This window comes from Diabrotica undecimpunctata, chromosome 8 (assembly GCF_040954645.1).
Source record: "Diabrotica undecimpunctata isolate CICGRU chromosome 8, icDiaUnde3, whole genome shotgun sequence".
NCBI classification, from domain to species: Eukaryota; Metazoa; Arthropoda; class Insecta; order Coleoptera; family Chrysomelidae; genus Diabrotica; species Diabrotica undecimpunctata.
In genome coordinates this window covers 111,147,845-111,166,960 of record NC_092810.1, presented here as the reverse complement: position 1 = coordinate 111,166,960, position 19,116 = coordinate 111,147,845, and the positions used below count along the sequence as shown (strand labels likewise).

Below are 19,116 nucleotides of genomic sequence, written 5' to 3'. Positions count from 1 at the left end.
GTATTTCTTATGGACGATAAAAGCGCAGCGATGCCACGATGAACACAAGCACGATTCAGGGTTGTATTATTCGTATTTTCGTTTCCACAGACATGAATTAAAATTAATGTTTCTTAACGTAATTGACCAAAAATGCCCATTCGAAACAAGAGATGAAAAGCAGGGAAAATGGTTTTAATTAAATAAATAGTATTTACAAAAGATAATTTTATTTTATATTATTTTAATTATAGTAACGACAGTTTATCTATTTTTCAGTGAGAATACCATATGCCATGAATCATGGAAATCAGTAGAAAATATTTCTTAACTAAATCATGCATTTTGCCGGCTGTTAAAGATAAGCAATTAAACGGACCGCTTTGCATGTATCTAATTACTAATTGCAACTTAAAATAATATGGTGTGCATATGTCAGCGATTTTATGTCGTTCTCGGACTACATAATGATAAAAAGGTTTTGAGGTTGTTTAGTAGTTATGCTGACTTTACATTTAAATGTTAATTGAAAATAGAAATTCAAAAATTAAGCCAAGGGAATATCTTGGATATCCGTGCAAAACAAATTGTTTAAAATGTATTTAATTATTATCTAAATTTAAGAAGTGGTGAAAGTGTTAGAAGTTTAACCGATAAAGTAAGTGCTATGACGGGAGTAAATTTTAGTACTATTTCTAAAATACTCAAAGAAGCTGCGAAAGGAGGACTAAGGCCCACAGAAAACGTAGCAAAAGTAGAGTGAACAGCAGAAAATTCACTTACGATGCAGTAGTTTGTACGCAGCTATGTGGCATCGAGCATAGTTTTTTCTTTAAAAATTTACCGCCGAGATTCAAAAAAGTTTTTGCACTGTTTAAAAAAGATATAAGATTTAGCAAACATGTCACGCACAACAATGTGGAGAATACTCCATGAAATGAACTTTGTTTTTTCAAACAAGGAATAAAGTCAAGCATGATTGAACGGCCCGATATTCTAAAATGGAGTCATCAGTATTTGCGTGAGATAAAAAAATTTTGTTCTCAGGGATACACCATCATTTATTTGGATGAAACTTGAGTGAATGTTGGACATAGTGTTTCTAAAGAATGGAAGGACCTCTCAGTGACTTCAGCCAGGGATGAGTTTGTTAAGGGGTTGTCAACAAGCCTAAAAAAGCCGACACGAGGCCCCGATTTGTTATAGTGCATGCGGGTAGTGAATTGGGCTTTGTAGAAGGTGCCGCTTTTTGGTTTTTAGCTAAAAAAACTCAGCGGACTATCATCATGAGATGGATAGTCCTATATTTGAACAATGGTTTAAGGAAACGCTGATTCCTAATCTTCCAGAGGTGATGGACAACGCTTCGTACCATTCGAGGAGAGAAGAAGTGATTCCGACACAAGCCTTCAATAAAGATCAAATTAAAATATGGTTGCTAGAGAAAGATGTGTTTTTTGAAGAAGATTATTTAAAATCAGAGCTCATTGAAGTTGTAAACACATACAAAGAAAAATACATAAAAAGACATATTATTGCCTCACATAACACAGAGTTTAAGACCGCCGCTATGGAACAATTAATAAGAAATGCATTTGCTATAGTAACAGTGGAATAGTGGAAAATTAAAAAAATTATTGTAAACTTTCTACTAAGGAAGAGCAAAAATTTTGGGTTATTGACGGATTGATAGAGATAGAGACGATGAGGATGATGTTAATATGCAGTGAGTAAATTGTGTGTAAAAGTCTGTAAATAATAGTCTAGCAAAAGGCAAAAGTGAAAATTAGGTAATAGTGATAAATATATATATATTGTAACGATTGGGGTTTATAGAAAATAATTTATAAGTTATATACTACATAATATTAGATATAAAAAAGTATTTGATTATTTTAAATAAGTTATATACTAGAGAATTTTATAAAAATATATTTATGTGAGGGCATTTTTAATAAATTAGCATATAATAATTGTAAAAAGTTGTATTTTAATATTGTAAATATATATAAGTGAGCCATGTGCTTAGGCAACCAAAAATACTCTCGGAGATTGACAGATATTTATACTCTGAAGTGACGTTTAAGAATATTTACGAATATAAAGTGGGTTATAATAATATATTGTTTGAAATGTGTATTTTATTAAATTAGAATGTTAAGTTACTAATTTAATTATATATTCTGATCTGAAAAGCCTAAATGTAAACAAAATTATTAATAGAAAAGAATGGAATTCTCTGGATCTCCGGAGATGGCCATGTTTGCGAAATGGTTTGTTCCAGAAAATTCAGACAAGTATTAAATAGAACTGAATAGAACATGATATCTTACGAGATGGTTCTAGAAATCCAAAAACATATAAATACCCGTGATTTGGATTCAAGATGGCAGTTTTTAAGTTTTTTAGTCAGAAGTCAAGCAGTTTATTATGAAAGTTAGTTAGAGTCAGTGAATCAAGTACAAATAGTCCAATAGTTTAATATAGTGAGTTAAATGAAGATTAAAAATTATGCATATAATTAATGCACATTTATAATTATACACAAATAATTATTGAAGATTATAAAAGTATATTGGAAGAAATTAAATTATATTGTGGTTGGAGATTAGTATAAATCAACTTATAATAATTGGATATTGGTATATTGAAAAGAAGAATAAATATAAATGCTGTTTGCTGGTTTGGTTGGTGGTGTATAGATGCTGGTGAAGAAAAATATATCTTAAATTGGTAGAAGCTGATAATTGAAAAAAGTAATTTCACAAAAAAACAAGGATAACTGAAGTACGAAGACATTCAGTGGTGATTAGAATCTATATACTTAGTGGAGAACAGTTCATTTAGGCATTCAGTGAAAGAAAGGTACAAAATTTTGTTAATATAATTTAGTTAGTGTCATAACAATTTCAATTTTGAAGATAGTTTGTTTAAATTTTAGATTGTCTATAGAATTTAATTAGTTTTATAAGAACATCAGTTTAAAGATAGTTTATTTTAAATTTACATTGACTAGGTTAGATATATATGTGTGTTTCATAATAGTTATAGTAAGGATAATTTAAAAAAGTACTTACAAGCTAATTCTTTGAGAACCGCGATAAAAACCCTATATATTATATTATTAAAAATACTCATTGCTCATCATTCAAACAAAAAACACATCATAACAATTTTGGCACCCAACGCGGTGGCTCTCTATTTAAAAGAATTAGTTTGGGAAGATAAGTGCTCTCATATAATTAAATTAATTATCAGTAGAAAGAAAAAATTATAGATTTTATTTTTAATTATATTTGAACAAGTAAAGTCTCAAAATGTCTCAAGGAAAGAAAGGTACAAGAAGCAAAAAGAATGAAGAAGATGTGGAAGTAGAAACACAACCTATACAAGAGGAGAGTTTAGTTCAAGTTCCACAAGATACTGCAGAAATGAATCCAGAAAGAGAGGAAAATGTCAATATGGCAGCTTTGATGTCATTAATGATGCAGATGAACAAGACAATAGAAGAGAATTCAAAAGAAATCAAAGAAGACATAAAAAAATTGGAAGAGAATTCAAAAGAAGTCAAAGAAGACATGAAAAAAATGGAACAGAAATTGGAAGAGAATTATAGAAAATTAGAAAAGAAAATAGAAGATAATAATAATAAAATTGTAAAACAAATGGAAAAACAAATGGATAAAAAACTTGAAGCTGCAGAGAAAAAAGTTGCAAATGAAATAAAAAGTATACGGAATGACTACAAGAAAAGGATAGAAAATGAGAGGACAGAAGTAAAGAGGATTATTCAAGATAATAAAATAGATATAGAACAGAAAATAGAGTTGGAGAAATGTAACTTAGAAGTAAAAATTAATGAAGACAGGAGAAACACAGAAGAAAAATTAGACGATATACAACAAAATATCCAAATAAATAGTAATCAAATAAGAAATGTGGAACAGAGAATAGATGATATTTCACAAATGAGAGACATAGGGAGACCTTACTTAAATTTAACAAATGAGACTGGGATTAAATTCTCTGGTAATATAAAAAATTTGCATCCTAGAGTATACATAAATAGTTTAAAACATAAATTAAGATTTGTGAATAATATTAATGATATTAAAGATTATATTAGAATGACATTAAATGACAATGCAGCAACTTGGTTTGCTAGTATTGAAAATGATTTAGATAACTTTCAAACATTTGAAAATAAATTTTTAAATTATTATTGGGGTGAATTAGAGCAAGCAAAGTTTAGAGAAATTCTATATTTTGGAAAGTATAATCAAAATTTAAAATCAAATATGGTAGATTATGCATTGAAATTGATAACAGTTGCAAAATATTTAGAACCACCACTTAGAGAGGATGAAACAGTCTTAAATGTATCTAGACATTTTGATGCTGATGTTGTGCAAACCGTAACTGTACAAAATATTCAAACAATAGATAGTTTTATTAATTTTATTCAAAGAATACAAAGAGGCAATATGACAAGTAATAATAACAACAGAAAAAACAACAATAACTTTCAATATAATAAAAATGATAATCAACAATATAGACAATCATATAACAATAATACTAGGTATGGTGATAATTTACAAAATTTTAATAATACTAACACTAATCCAAATAGACAGAACTTTAATAATAATACTAGTTATAATAGACAAAATTTTAATAATAATACTAATTATAATAGACAACATTTTAATAACAGTACTAATAATAATAGACAAGATTTTAACAATAGAAGAAATACAGAATGACCTAACTATAACAGACAGGTAAATTGTGTTCGAAGGAATAGAAGCTGCGAAGGCAGGGAACGAAATAGTATAAGGCAAGAAAATGTGAGTAGAAGTCATAGTAGGGAAAGACATAGTACATCAGATCCAAGTGGTCAGATACAATCTGACAATTCTAATAATCAAAATTTTGTGCAGTAAACTTTCTGAATTACAAGTTAGGCCATTGCTATTATGAAAAACCTTCTGAATTTATTTCTTTAGATGAGGATAAAATTATTGACTCTATTAATTTAATTTATATAAATGCTTTGGCTAAAAATAAAATGATTAAAATTATGATAGATACTGGTTCAGAAAGTACTTTAGTCTCGGAGAATTTTATTTTTAATACATTAAAACTATCAGATATAATAAAGATTCCAAAAATTAAAATTATTGGTGCAAATAATAAGAAGTTGGGTGAAATTGATAAACTAGCCAATTTTAAAATTAATATTCTTAATAAAGAAATTAATATGCAAGGATTTATTGTCAAGGATTTATGTGTTGATATATTAATGGGAAATGATGAATTGGAAAAGAAGAAAGTAAAGATAGATTTTAAAAAAAAAATGGTAACTTTGGAAGGGCAAATAATTAAATTTATGCAGAAAGATGAGGTAGAAGAAGGAATAAGAGTTGATAGGATATTATTAAAAGAAAATAATGATGTTTATGAAGAAGAAATGTATTTTGATGATAGGGAAATGTCCCAAAAGAATGTAAAGAATAATTATTGTAGTGAATATTTAAGGAATGGAAGTTTTAAGCAGATGGATGCCTACGAGGCGGAGTGCGTAAAATTGGAAGCAAGGAATAATGAGTACATAATGAAGAATAATGTTATTTGTAAAGAAGAAGATATGATGAAAGTTTTAAATTGCCCTGAAGAATATAAATCAATAGTCATTTCCATATTGCAGCAACACAAGGGACTTGTCAATAAAGAAAATAGAATTGCACAAAATTATATCCATAGTATAAAAGTTAAAGAAGAAAAAGATTTTAAAACAAAATCATACCCAATACCATATAAATACAGAGAAGAAGTAAACAAAACAATTAATAATATGTTAGAAGATGGGATCATTGAGAAGGCAGACACACGTTTTATTAACCCCATAGTAGTAGTACGAAAAAGATCAGGTGAAATCAGGTTATGTTTAGATGCAAGGAATATTAACAAGATTACTGAAAAGCAATTTGAAGCACCAATGAGTATAGATGGAATATTAGGAAGAATTACAGGAATGTCATTTTTCACTAAAATTGATTTACAGCATAGCTTTTGGTTAATACCTCTAGAAAGAAAAAGTAGACAGTATACAGGATTTCAGATAGATGGAGTAGTATATCAATTCAAAGTAGTACCATTTGGACTTCAATCATCTTGCAGTGCTCTATGTAGATGTCTTCATGATATTTTGGATCAATATGAACATTTTGTAATTCACTACATTGATGATATATTAATTTTTTCTAAAACTGCTGAAGATCATGAGAAACACCTAAAAATTATAATAAATAGATTAGACAAAGCTGGACTAAAAATAAATCAAGAAAAATGTACATTTTTTCAAAAAGAAGTCATATATCTAGGTTATAAACTTAACACTAAGGGAATCGAAATGGATCCAGAACGGACACAAGTCATTCAGGAATATAAAACACCACACAATTTAAGAACTTTAAGAGGATTTATTGGAATAATTAATTATTATAAAAGGATGATACCAGATCTAAGTATAAAAGAAATTCCATTACTTGAACTACTGAGAAAAGGTGTAAAATGGAGATGGGATCAGAGAAGAGAACTAGCATTCCAAGAAATTAAAAACATTTTTCTGTCAAATTTGAAAATATACTATCCTGACTACACACAGCCATTCATATTAAGAACAGATGCATCAATAGAGAGATTATCAGGGGTATTATTACAAATACATGATGGGGTCGAATACCCAATACAATTCATTTCAAGAATTACAAAGCCACATGAAAAGGGTTACTCAGTTTCAGAATTAGAACTAGCAAGTATAATACACTGTGTCACAAAATTAAGATTTTATTTGTTGGGTAATGAATTTACAATAGAAACAGATCACCAAGCTTTAACGTCTATATTAAATAACAAATATGGAAACAGTAGAATACATCGGTGGAGTCTAATACTTAGTGAATACTGCTTTGAAATCAAATACATTTCTGGAAAATCCAATATAGTGGCAAATGCTTTATCAAGGTTAGAAAATACACCACAAAAAGGGCAGCGAACAATAAAAATTGGATTAAATCAATTAGTAGAAAATACTGGATTATATTCTAAAGAAGAAATTATAAGAGATCAGATCAATTTGAGTGAAAAACAAAAAGTCCTTAGGAAAGATGGAGTATATTATAAAATAATAAATGGCATAGAAGTATATGTAATAACTAGAACTTTAGCAAAGAAAATATTGAAAAATTTACATAACGATTATATGCATATTGGTTCAAGAAAGCTATGGATGCTATTTAGGGACAATTATTTTGCAAAGAATGACATAAGTATAGCAAAGGAAATTACTACCCAATGCCCAATATGTCAACTAAACAAAGAAAAGAATTTCAAAAACCAGAACACATATAAATCTAATGTTGTATATGAAAAACTAAATACAGTTTCCATGGATTTTATTTCAAATTTAGTTCTCAGTCCAACAGGAAAAAAGCATATACTAGTGATAGTTGATTTATATACAAAATTTATTAAACTATATCCCTGCTCCAGAACAAATGTTAAAACATTAAAATTATATATTAATCAATTTTTCGAAGAAATAGGACCATTTAGAAATTGCATAATAGATAATGCTACATATTTTAACAACCAAAAATTTCGGACATTTTGTGAGAAAAAGGGAATCAACATTCATTTTACAAGTATCAGACATCCTCAGGCAAATCCTGCAGAAAGATATATTAAAGAAGTTATAAAATATTTAAGGATACTGTGCCAAAACCAACATGAAACTTGGCAGCAACATATACCACAAGTAGAATATTTTTTGAATAATACACATAATTTGAATACAGAGGAAGTACCAGAATATTTAATGTTTGGCCATATAGGAAACAGAAAGTGGATTAGTGAATATAATCAGGATATGTTAGAACAAGTAATGCAGAAAGTGAATAACCGAATTAGGAGGAAAGCTGAAAAATATATCAGAAGACAAAATCGAAATATAAAAAAACCAATCACATTTCAAAAAGGAGACCAAGTGTTAATTCGTTCACTTAGAAAAAGTAATGTTAAAGAAAACCGTTGTAAGAAATTACAACCAATGTTTGAAGGTCCATATACAATTGAAAATCAGAATGGACTAAATAGTTATGTGTTAATAGATGCAGAGAACAGACTAAGAGGCATATTTCATATCAACGACATTTTTCAATATCATGAAGAGATTGAATAATAATTTCTATACCTTTAACACAAATATAATAACACTAATAACTTACTGATATATCCATTTTATTCAATAGACTTGATTTGTTAAATGGTAGATGGTAGATTTCATTATTTTGAATCAATTTGACATCATACTTGTTGAATTTTGTATATATGGAAATTAATTTGTACCCTAAAAATCATAATTTGGGGTTAGACACAAAATTGATACTATAATTGCTATAAAAATGTCTTTCTAATATAATAAAGTAAAAAAAAACTTACCAATTTATATTGATGAAGTTATTTTGAATGGAAATAATTCCTATATTTTGTCTATAAATAAACAGAACACAATATAGATTATATTTTTAATTAAGGTTATATTTTATTCTCTGATAAAATCCATTCTCCATTTGACATGACAGTTTGACCATAGAATAGACGAACTGTTCTCCGTTATTCTCTGTTTTGACATAGACAGCGAACAGGGATGTATTTAACACATTTTAAATAAATTAAAAAAAAAAAATTTGATTTATTAAATTTAATAAGGTATGAGAAAATTAATATTTAAAAAATAATATGTAAATTATTTATTTTAAATATTATTTTTGGGGTATTGTAACGATTGGGGTTTATAGAAAATAATTTATAAGTTATATACTACATAATATTAGATATAAAAAAGTATTTGATTATTTTAAATAAGTTATATACTAGAGAATTTTATAAAAATATATTTATGTGAGGGCATTTTTAATAAATTAGCATATAATAATTGTAAAAAGTTGTATTTTAATATTGTAAATATATATAAGTGAGCCATGTGCTTAGGCAACCAAAAATACTCTCGGAGATTGACAGATATTTATACTCTGAAGTGACGTTTAAGAATATTTACGAATATAAAGTGGGTTATAATAATATATTGTTTGAAATGTGTATTTTATTAAATTAGAATGTTAAGTTACTAATTTAATTATATATTCTGATCTGAAAAGCCTAAATGTAAACAAAATTATTAATAGAAAAGAATGGAATTCTCTGGATCTCCGGAGATGGCCATGTTTGCGAAATGGTTTGTTCCAGAAAATTCAGACAAGTATTAAATAGAACTGAATAGAACATGATATCTTACGAGATGGTTCTAGAAATCCAAAAACATATAAATACCCGTGATTTGGATTCAAGATGGCAGTTTTTAAGTTTTTTAGTCAGAAGTCAAGCAGTTTATTATGAAAGTTAGTTAGAGTCAGTGAATCAAGTACAAATAGTCCAATAGTTTAATATAGTGAGTTAAATGAAGATTAAAAATTATGCATATAATTAATGCACATTTATAATTATACACAAATAATTATTGAAGATTATAAAAGTATATTGGAAGAAATTAAATTATATTGTGGTTGGAGATTAGTATAAATCAACTTATAATAATTGGATATTGGTATATTGAAAAGAAGAATAAATATAAATGCTGTTTGCTGGTTTGGTTGGTGGTGTATAGATGCTGGTGAAGAAAAATATATCTTAAATTGGTAGAAGCTGATAATTGAAAAAAGTAATTTCACAAAAAAACAAGGATAACTGAAGTACGAAGACATTCAGTGGTGATTAGAATCTATATACTTAGTGGAGAACAGTTCATTTAGGCATTCAGTGAAAGAAAGGTACAAAATTTTGTTAATATAATTTAGTTAGTGTCATAACAATTTCAATTTTGAAGATAGTTTGTTTAAATTTTAGATTGTCTATAGAATTTAATTAGTTTTATAAGAACATCAGTTTAAAGATAGTTTATTTTAAATTTACATTGACTAGGTTAGATATATATGTGTGTTTCATAATAGTTATAGTAAGGATAATTTAAAAAAGTACTTACAAGCTAATTCTTTGAGAACCGCGATAAAAACCCTATATATTATATTATTAAAAATACTCATTGCTCATCATTCAAACAAAAAACACATCATAACAATATATATATATATATATATATATATATATATATATATATATATATATATATATATATATATATATATATGGAACACAGTGTATAAATGAATGAACACTAAATAGAAAAAAAGAATGAAATAATCATATAAGCAGAATGGGGAAGACACGTGTGGTCAAAATAGCAAGAGATAAATCATTAATTGGTAGAAGTATCAGCCGACCGTGCAGAAAGATGGAGTGACAACCTTCCATAGAGATATCAATCTGCCAATGAACACGCATAATTGCTTATAAAGAGGAAGAAGAATAAGAAGATAAAATATAACTTTGATACGCCGAAATTTATTGGGACACGCTGTATATTTCAAAATAATTTTAAAATGTAGCTTTTATCAACTTACATTTTTTTTACTCTTTCACTGTAATCTTCCGTTCCGTTTGTGGTGATTCACCTTATTTAAGAAAAAATTTTTATGTATGTAATTGTAGTTATTACTTACATGAAAATAAAAATAAATTAAAGCTGCACTTGCTTTTTTTTAGTTACATCTTATCTAAAGCGTTTATAAATATGTAATGTTAAACAATAATAAAATTTAACTATTTTTATTATCCTATAATAATTACATATAGTATTTTTCATATAAAAATGCGTGCACGTCACAATTTATATAGTGACACTTATATTCAAAATTTCCAGAATGTCAACCTTAGAGTTCAAATTTATCTAACACAGCTAATAATACGAAACCCATACGGAACTGCTCGATCTTTCATAGGCGTCAACATGGTATAATAATCAGAAAAATGTAATCATCATTATATTAGGAATTTTAGAATTATATTGATTAAATAACCAAAAATATTTGTTATTATTAATAATATAAATTTTATGAAATAACTCTTTAAGTCTAATATTCCACAAAATAATAATTTTAATTAAATATATTAGACAATTGTACGCAACTGATATGAATACTTCAATTTTTTTTACAGTTCAGCGTGTGGCAAAATTGTTTAAAGTGTTGTAGTAGTACATTTAGTAAAGTACATTTAAAATTTAGAATATTTTCTCATGTATTTTAGTGTGTTGCAGTAGTCTTAAAACTAAGTGTATTTACTGTTATATAATAGTTTGACAAATAGTTGACATTTTAAAAATTCCTCACTTAGTAACTTATGATGTTTTGGCAACTCTGTGGGGCTCTGACGTCGTAAATCTTGAATGATGTGCACGCATTTTTATATGAAAAATACTATACCTATATCTGTCAATTAAAGCAACAAGTATTTATAATGCATTATTTTGTATTCAACTATACATATCCTTTTATTAGTGAAATTAAGTAACTACAACTACACAGTGCTGAATATGGCTCTGATTAGAATGAATCATATATGGACAATCTAATAACAACACTTGCCTGAGAGTTTTGGCAACACTGATCTCCATAAGCTCAATGTTATTTTCTTAACTTGAAACAAAGTATAGCAGTATAGAAACACTGCACCGGTGTTTTACAAAAAAAACTTTTACAAAGGTACATGTATAATATATGCAAATACAGAAGAACTGATTGAAACAATTGTTGATCCTATAATGACAAAAACTGGAAATTTCATTAATGTTCAAATTCTCTGAATAGTAAACCACACAGAACAGAACATAAAATCCACTTAAGATTGATAAAGCATCTAAAAAAATATTAATTAATGATCTTCAACCTCTGAAGGAAGGTACATTCAAAAGAAGTGAGAAATAGAATTCAGATAGTCATCATGTATGACATATATTCAGTATTCAGTCTTAGATTTAAGCTATTAATGAGCATTAAATTACTTATCTACAGGAAAACACTCGGGAGAGATCATAAAAATGAACCCGAGATCATAACATCCATAAAGATCGGACATCTGTGCTGGATGGGTCATGTTGAACGAATGTTAGAGACTGAAACACAAAAACATATTATGAGGCAAACACCAGTAGGAAGAAGGTCAAAGGGAAGACCCAACGTCAAAGGGAAGGCCTAAATAAATAAATAAATAAACTTAGATACATAGAACAAGTGGAACAAGATCTGAAAACACTTAAGATTACCAACTGGAAAAACAAAGCAAGGAACAGAACAGAATGGCGGAAAATCCTAGAACAAGCCAGGACCCAGAAAATGTTGTCGAGCTACTGATGATAATGATGACAGGAAAACACTGAAATTTTTATGAACCCTAAGAGCATAAGTCTAATATTCAAGCAGACAACATTCAACAATGAAATAATGTAGGGATTTTGAAAAGTGTATACTTACGGATATTGTAAATATAATATTAAGTTCTCTGACAAAAGGACAAAAAATTCAAAGAAATTAGCATAGTTAGGTTGTTAATGTACACAAACCTTTTTTGTCTTTCACAATAAGCTCTCCATGTATCTTCATTGAAGCCGTAATTAAAATAATCAGTGATATCAGCACCCGGCTTTTTCCATGGTTTATCCTCTAAACTATCCAAATTAAATTCAATTGCTGGTACTCCATTTATAGACCCAGTTTGGTCAAATTCTTCCACTGTAAACTTTCCAGGTTGTTGCTGTTGCTGAATTTGCTTGTTTTTATCACCGACAGCACTAAGTAAACCTCCTCTTTTTATGTTTAAAGCTGTATATGAAGCAGGCGTAGTCGCTTTTATATCACCAATAACTACATTAACATCATCGTCGCTATCATCATCTAGGTCCTCCTTTTCACTATCGTCTCCATTTTGTTGTACTTCACCATCTTCCATACTATCTTTAGTTTCATCATTCTGCTTATCCTTTTCTTCAGTATCAATACCCAGCGTCAGCGGGCTATCTTCTCGTTCGGCCTCGGCCTAAAAGAAATTTTAGGTTATGTTTTAGCAAAGAAAACAGTTACAATATTTACATTTTCTTTTGGTCTAGGTTCCTCTTCCTGTGGTGTTTCAGACTCTTCTTTCTCTTCTGATTCGCGAGAATCAGTATTAGCAGCTTCGCCATTATTTAATTCTGCAGTTTCTCCATATAACCATTTGTCGTCTTCTAAATCGTCGGCCATTTTTACAATTAAAATTTGATGTCAATTTGTGTCAAACGTACATTTTGACGTTGATGTTTTTATCAAGAATACCAATTTAATCCTAAAGTTCCTAATTTGTCACACTTTACCTATTTCAACAATATTTATTTATAATATACGTTGGTATTAAGTTATAGTACTATTTTAAAGTCTAAATAATAGTAATCTAAAAGTCCGACCATTAATTTACTAAAAATGTGTATATCTTTAGTAATTTTTATGAAGAATATTTAACAGTTGGCGATTCTGTCAAGTGTCAGTAATAGAGCCGGAAATTCTTTCAAAATATGACGTTCTCTGTTGATAACTTCCTTCTAGTCTTTTAGTTTATTCGTTCAGAATGGGTAAGTAGTGAAAAATATTTTTAGTTTAATCTGTGGTCATCATCGTGAGTAGTAAGTTTTTTTAGTGAAAATATTGTTTTTAAAAGTCCTTTTAACATATTCTAACTAATAGATTAATTATTTTTTAAATTCTTATCTCAAAAATGAAATTTAGAAAAACATAACCAAAATTTTTGAAGTTAAAAAACATACTTCAATGATGAACTCTTTATTTATAATATTGTCCGATGTGTTGTGCTGACGACAAAAAACCATCCCACAGCGATCTGATATTACACATAAATATGCATTTATGGTATTTGTTGAAAATTGGGTATTATAAATTGTACATGTTTTAGGTATTAGTAGAGACCATTGGCATAAACGGAGGGCCACAGGAGGCAAAAGGAAACCTCTCCGTAAGAAGAGGAAGTTCGAATTAGGACGCCCAGCCGCAAATACCAAGCTTGGAGCTCGTAGAATTCACTATGTCCGTACACGAGGCGGTAACTTGAAATATCGTGCATTGAGGATTGAAAAAGGAAATTTCGCATGGGGCAGCGAAGGTACTGCTCGTAAAACACGTATTATTGATGTCGTTTACAATGCCAGTAATAACGAATTGGTACGTACCAAAACATTGGTAAAAAATGCCATCGTTGTTATTGATGCAACCCCTTTCAGACAATGGTATGAAAACCACTACATTTTACCTTTAGGGCGCAAGAAGGGGGCAAAATTGGTAAGTAACACATAAAACTTACTTTTTAGGGGTTTTTGGGATATTAATTATTGACTACCACATGGTCTTACCAAACTACATAATGTATATATCTTGAATAGTCTTAGATATTTAGTTATCTGTTTTTCAAAAATGTTTAATACTTTAAAATAGTAAATACAATGTTTTTTGTTCCACATGATGCTTACATTCATGCGTGTCATCTGAAACTCATGATTATAACTATTTATATACCTTACTGATCTTTAAAAAACATGTAAAATTTGACATTCATATGTTTTTGGACCTTTACTTTTTTTTATATTATGTTTTAGACAACAGAAGATGAAGAAATTTTCAATAAGAAACGTAGTAAAAAAGTACAGAAAAAATATGAAACTAGGCAAAAAACAGCTAAAGTAGAACCTGCTCTAGAAGAACAATTCCAAACTGGAAGATTATTAGGTAAGCAATAATGAACAATTTTTAAGTGAGGATTTTGGATCTTTTTCACATTTGGCCACAGTGAATATAGCCTCAAATAGGTTTGACAGAACGAAATATTGGTGTTTGGCAGTGAAATTTACATTACAAATGAAACATGCAATCAAAAGCAATAAGATATTTAAAAACTAATACTTAGCAATTACCAAAAAAGAAAAAGTAAATAGTAAAATGTCAGTATCAATAATAAAGTTAAAAAGACATCTGGCAACTGGTAGTTTGGGGGTTCTGACTCTGTTGCCAAATCTATCCGCTAACCTATCAAATTTGCCAAAAAAAATTGTCTAATAATTAATTACAATTAATATCCGAACGATTTTCACATTTGGTCCCATTGAAGATAGCTATAATTGAGTTGTCAATTAAAGTTCATAGAACGAAATGTTGGCGCTTGACTGTGTTGCCATGTTTTTTTAATAAATCGGGAAATAGCATGTGATTTATAATTAATAAAAATCCAATAGAACGTTAACAAACTAACAGTAAAAAAGAAATTCTTTAAAAAAATAATAAGAATAGTATTCAGGTACTTTCCGCAGACATCTGGTGACCATCTGTAACAATCTGGCAACTGGTGGTTTGAGGATTGCCAAATCTATTAGCTTATTATCAAAGGCAAATGCCAAAAAAATGTAATAATTAACTGCAATTAATATGAGAAGAAACAAGTATTTATTCATTCGTGTTGTATATAAAAAAATTGAATAATTCATATAATAATATAATAAAAATGTATTTTTGAAAGTTTCTCTATTTGTAATTGAAGCCTACAACATATACATTATAAAGACATGACAACACAGTCAAACGTCAAAAATTTGTTTTGTGAATTAAATCACAGCTCCCTTGTAGCTATCTTCAATGGGACCAAATGTGAAAATCGTCCTTAATATCCAAAGAAACAAATATTAATATCACAAATAAATCACGAAAGAGCATGCGATACAATATTAATTGTTACTAAACATTCTTTTTAAATTTTTAAAAGAAGTTTAATTAATTTAAATTTAGTTTATTATAATTTAAAGGCAAAAGTATAGAGAAAGTGCAGATAAAGTTAGCTACAAATGATCCGTCAAATTTGTGTTTGCGGTATTGCCATGTCCTTATTATATATATATATATATATATATATATATATATATATATATATATATATATATATATATATATATATATATATATATATATATATATATATATATATATATATATATATATATATATATGTTTTATGCCTCAAATATGCTTTGAAACAATACATTTTTATTATTTTATTTTATGAAATCGGCTATTTTTTAAAATATTTTAAATTTATATAAAACATGAACAAATGAATATTTGTTTCTTTTGATATTAGTTGCAGTTAGTTATTAGAAAAAAAATTTATAAGTAGCCTTTGGTAGATTAGCAAATAAACTTGGCAATAATGTCAAAACTTTGAAAACACTAGTTGCCAGATTGTAACAGATGTTCAGAAGGTTTCAATTATATGACTATTTTCTTATAATTTTGGGATGAAATGGTACCGGAATAAAAAATTAAAGTTCATTTAAATTATACTAAATTAAATTTAAATTAATTAAACTTCTTTTAAAAACTTAAAAAGAATGTTTAGTAACATTAATTATTTTATTTTATTCGTGGCATTGTCATGGCCTTATAATGTATATGCTGTATGCCTCGAATATACACAGAGAAAGCTTTGAAACTTCAAACAGTACATTTTTATTATATTATTTTATAGATTCTGCAATTTTTTAATTGATATAAAACATTAAATAATAACTGTTTCTTTCGATATTAATAGTAGTTATTATTAGAAATTTTTTTAGCAATTGTCCTTTGATAGATTTGCATATATATTCTAAGTTTATTTATTTTGAAATTGTTCTATTTGTTTTAAAATTATTTACTTTTTTTTTGATAATTATAAACTATTAACTTTTATATATCTTATTGCTATTGATTGCATGTTTCATTTTTAATATATATTTAAACACTTCCAAATACCAATATTTTGTTCTGTCATGCATCATTTGTGGCTACCTTCATTACAAGGTTATCTGGATGATGTCCATGCTTTGTGTTGCCAGTGGAAACAATAGATGTAGATACTCAGAGATGATTAAGAAATGGATTCTTCCAGGGACAACCATTTATGCTGATAGTTGTTTTAGTTGTTAAATCTTATAATTGTTTGAACCAAGAAGGATTTATACATTAAACTGTTTATTAGATTTTATATACATAACAATATTCCATATTTTGATAAACATTTTCCTCTTACCAATTTCATACTTTTTATAAACTCATATTTCATTGATTCCCTTATAAAAATCATGAAATGTCAATTGATTCAAGGATAAATACTACTTTAATATTAAAATAGTATTTGATCTAGACTCTGGATATATGTTGTTATAAAATACAGGCTAGCATGCGCTTAATAAAATTTCTTGTTTAAATCATTATGATGATAAAATTTAGCGAGCTCACATCAAAAGGATTCATTCGTTTTGAATTGACCCTTGTGAGCAATGACTTGCTTGTCATAGTTACTCTGATTTTTACCCTAAATTAATAGGTGCTTAAATGAAAACTTATTTCCTCCGCTAAAATAAACCTTTTTTGCAGCTTGCTTAGCATCAAGGCCAGGACAATGTGGTAGAGCTGATGGTTACGTCTTGGAAGGCAAAGAACTGGAATTCTACATTCGTAAGATTAAGTCTAAGAAAGCTAAATAAATGTTTTTATAGGTGTAAACAATAAAAGTTGACACTAATACTTGTTTTTGATTTATTTTATCTTAAAACAATAAACTCCAGAGGATTAAGTATAATTCTATATCTCATTATACATGCAAAATAGTCACTTTCATGAAATTATCTTAAGTAAAAGTTTTAGTTTCTTTTGAAGAATAGCACATATTTATCAGCCAATATGTTGGTGTCAAATTTCGGAGCAACATAAGTTTTTGTAAAGTTCATCTGAAAAAAATAAAACCTCATATCATATTTACTGCAACAATTTTTTGTAGAAAATCAAGGTTTCAGAGAGTTAATTGATTTTTCTTGTACACTTTCAGTGTGAAATGTAAAACTAACTCAAAACCACAGAAAAATCAGCTTACTTTTGATAGGCACTTAATCTCTGTTTATAATATACAACTGAATAAGGTCTTATTTACAAAACTAGGTGCAGTTTGTTGCATTATGTTGCGAATTAGTTGCCTTGAAAACAAGGGCACTACACAGTGTCTTTATTATTAATGAACATATAGCGAGCTATCATAGGGCACTATGGATAAACATAGATTTACCACAAGACAAATTTTGATTTATTGACTTACAGAAGGCCTCAGGTTGAGTACAAAATAAACAACTGATCGAATCCTAATATGCAACATAGCAAATAAAAAGAGAGGATATAACAAATATCTTCAGATAGAAAAAAAGAAACAAAGAGACTACCAAAAGGGCACTACACATCGCCTTCGTTGTTAATGAATGTACATGTAGCAGCATATTATATATAAAGCATAAGGTAAATTTGCTTTATAATATACTTTTGTTTTGGCAATGATTATTTTAATGCAATGAACATAACCATACATATATTTAACATTAAATGTAAGCTTAGATGATGTCAGTGTTACCATATCGTCAGTTATTTCATACTTTCACATTACATAAAGATGCATTTAAAAAAATAAATATATTTAATAAAATGCATTAAAATGATATACAAATTAACCCTCCTTTGAGGTTTATCAGAACCAAATTTTAAACATCCTATTTCTCAATAAAAAAATTTTTTTTTAAATATTTTTAAGGAAACTTAACATTGTACTACCTAAATGTACATATAATATGTGTATCAATATGTATTGGTATAGTTTACTGCGAAATAACTTACACCATTATTTTTTTATAAGTTTATTAAAAAAATTATGAACAGCAAAATACAAAAGAAAAATATGAAAAAAGACAACATTATTACTCCATATACTTACAGTAATACAAGTAAAAACTAAATATCCAAAAATAAAATTTGAAACAGAAAATAGAGGGGGTTAAATAATGTTAATTTTGTTTCTACACAATCAGCACAACAAGCTTTTATAACATAACATAACATAACAATATCTTTATTTTTAGAAAATAATATACATTCCGTGAACATAAAATTATTTAAAAAAAAACAGTGTCACAAACGAAAATATTATTTACTTATTCCTAACCGTTACATATACAAATAGTCCTCCACAGAATATGGCTCAAGAGCTACCAGTAATTTAAATATTTGATGT

The 19,116-nt window shown here is 27.8% G+C and overlaps 2 protein-coding genes across 2 annotated transcripts in view; one reads left to right on the top strand and one right to left on the bottom strand.

Moving 5' to 3' along the window:
- Positions 1-13,261, bottom strand: part of Fip1 (Factor interacting with poly(A) polymerase 1) — a 43,083-nt gene extending 29,822 nt beyond the window's left edge. The window contains exons 1-2 of the mRNA XM_072540741.1: positions 13,086-13,261; positions 12,560-13,032 (exon numbers count right to left, since the gene is read on the bottom strand). Of these exons, the coding sequence (XP_072396842.1) occupies positions 12,560-13,032; positions 13,086-13,235 (623 nt within the window). The 5' untranslated portion in view covers positions 13,236-13,261. The remainder of the gene's footprint in view (positions 1-12,559; positions 13,033-13,085) is intronic.
- A 190-nt stretch (positions 13,262-13,451) lies between these two features.
- Positions 13,452-17,589, top strand: RpS8 (ribosomal protein S8). The gene is made up of 4 exons (XM_072540742.1): positions 13,452-13,600; positions 13,939-14,321; positions 14,636-14,765; positions 17,442-17,589. The coding sequence occupies exons 1-4, from the start codon at positions 13,597-13,599 to the stop codon at positions 17,549-17,551; spliced, it is 627 nt and encodes a 208-aa protein (XP_072396843.1). The 5' UTR covers positions 13,452-13,596; the 3' UTR covers positions 17,552-17,589.
- Positions 17,590-19,116: the final 1,527 nt, after the last annotated feature.

Excerpts from the sequence above, each read along its gene's own strand:
- RpS8 (XM_072540742.1), top strand. Across the intron at positions 14,322-14,635 it reads GCAAGAAGGGGGCAAAATTG|ACAACAGAAGATGAAGAAAT; the intron begins GTAAGTAACACA and ends ATTATGTTTTAG. Across the intron at positions 14,766-17,441 it reads CCAAACTGGAAGATTATTAG|CTTGCTTAGCATCAAGGCCA; the intron begins GTAAGCAATAAT and ends CCTTTTTTGCAG.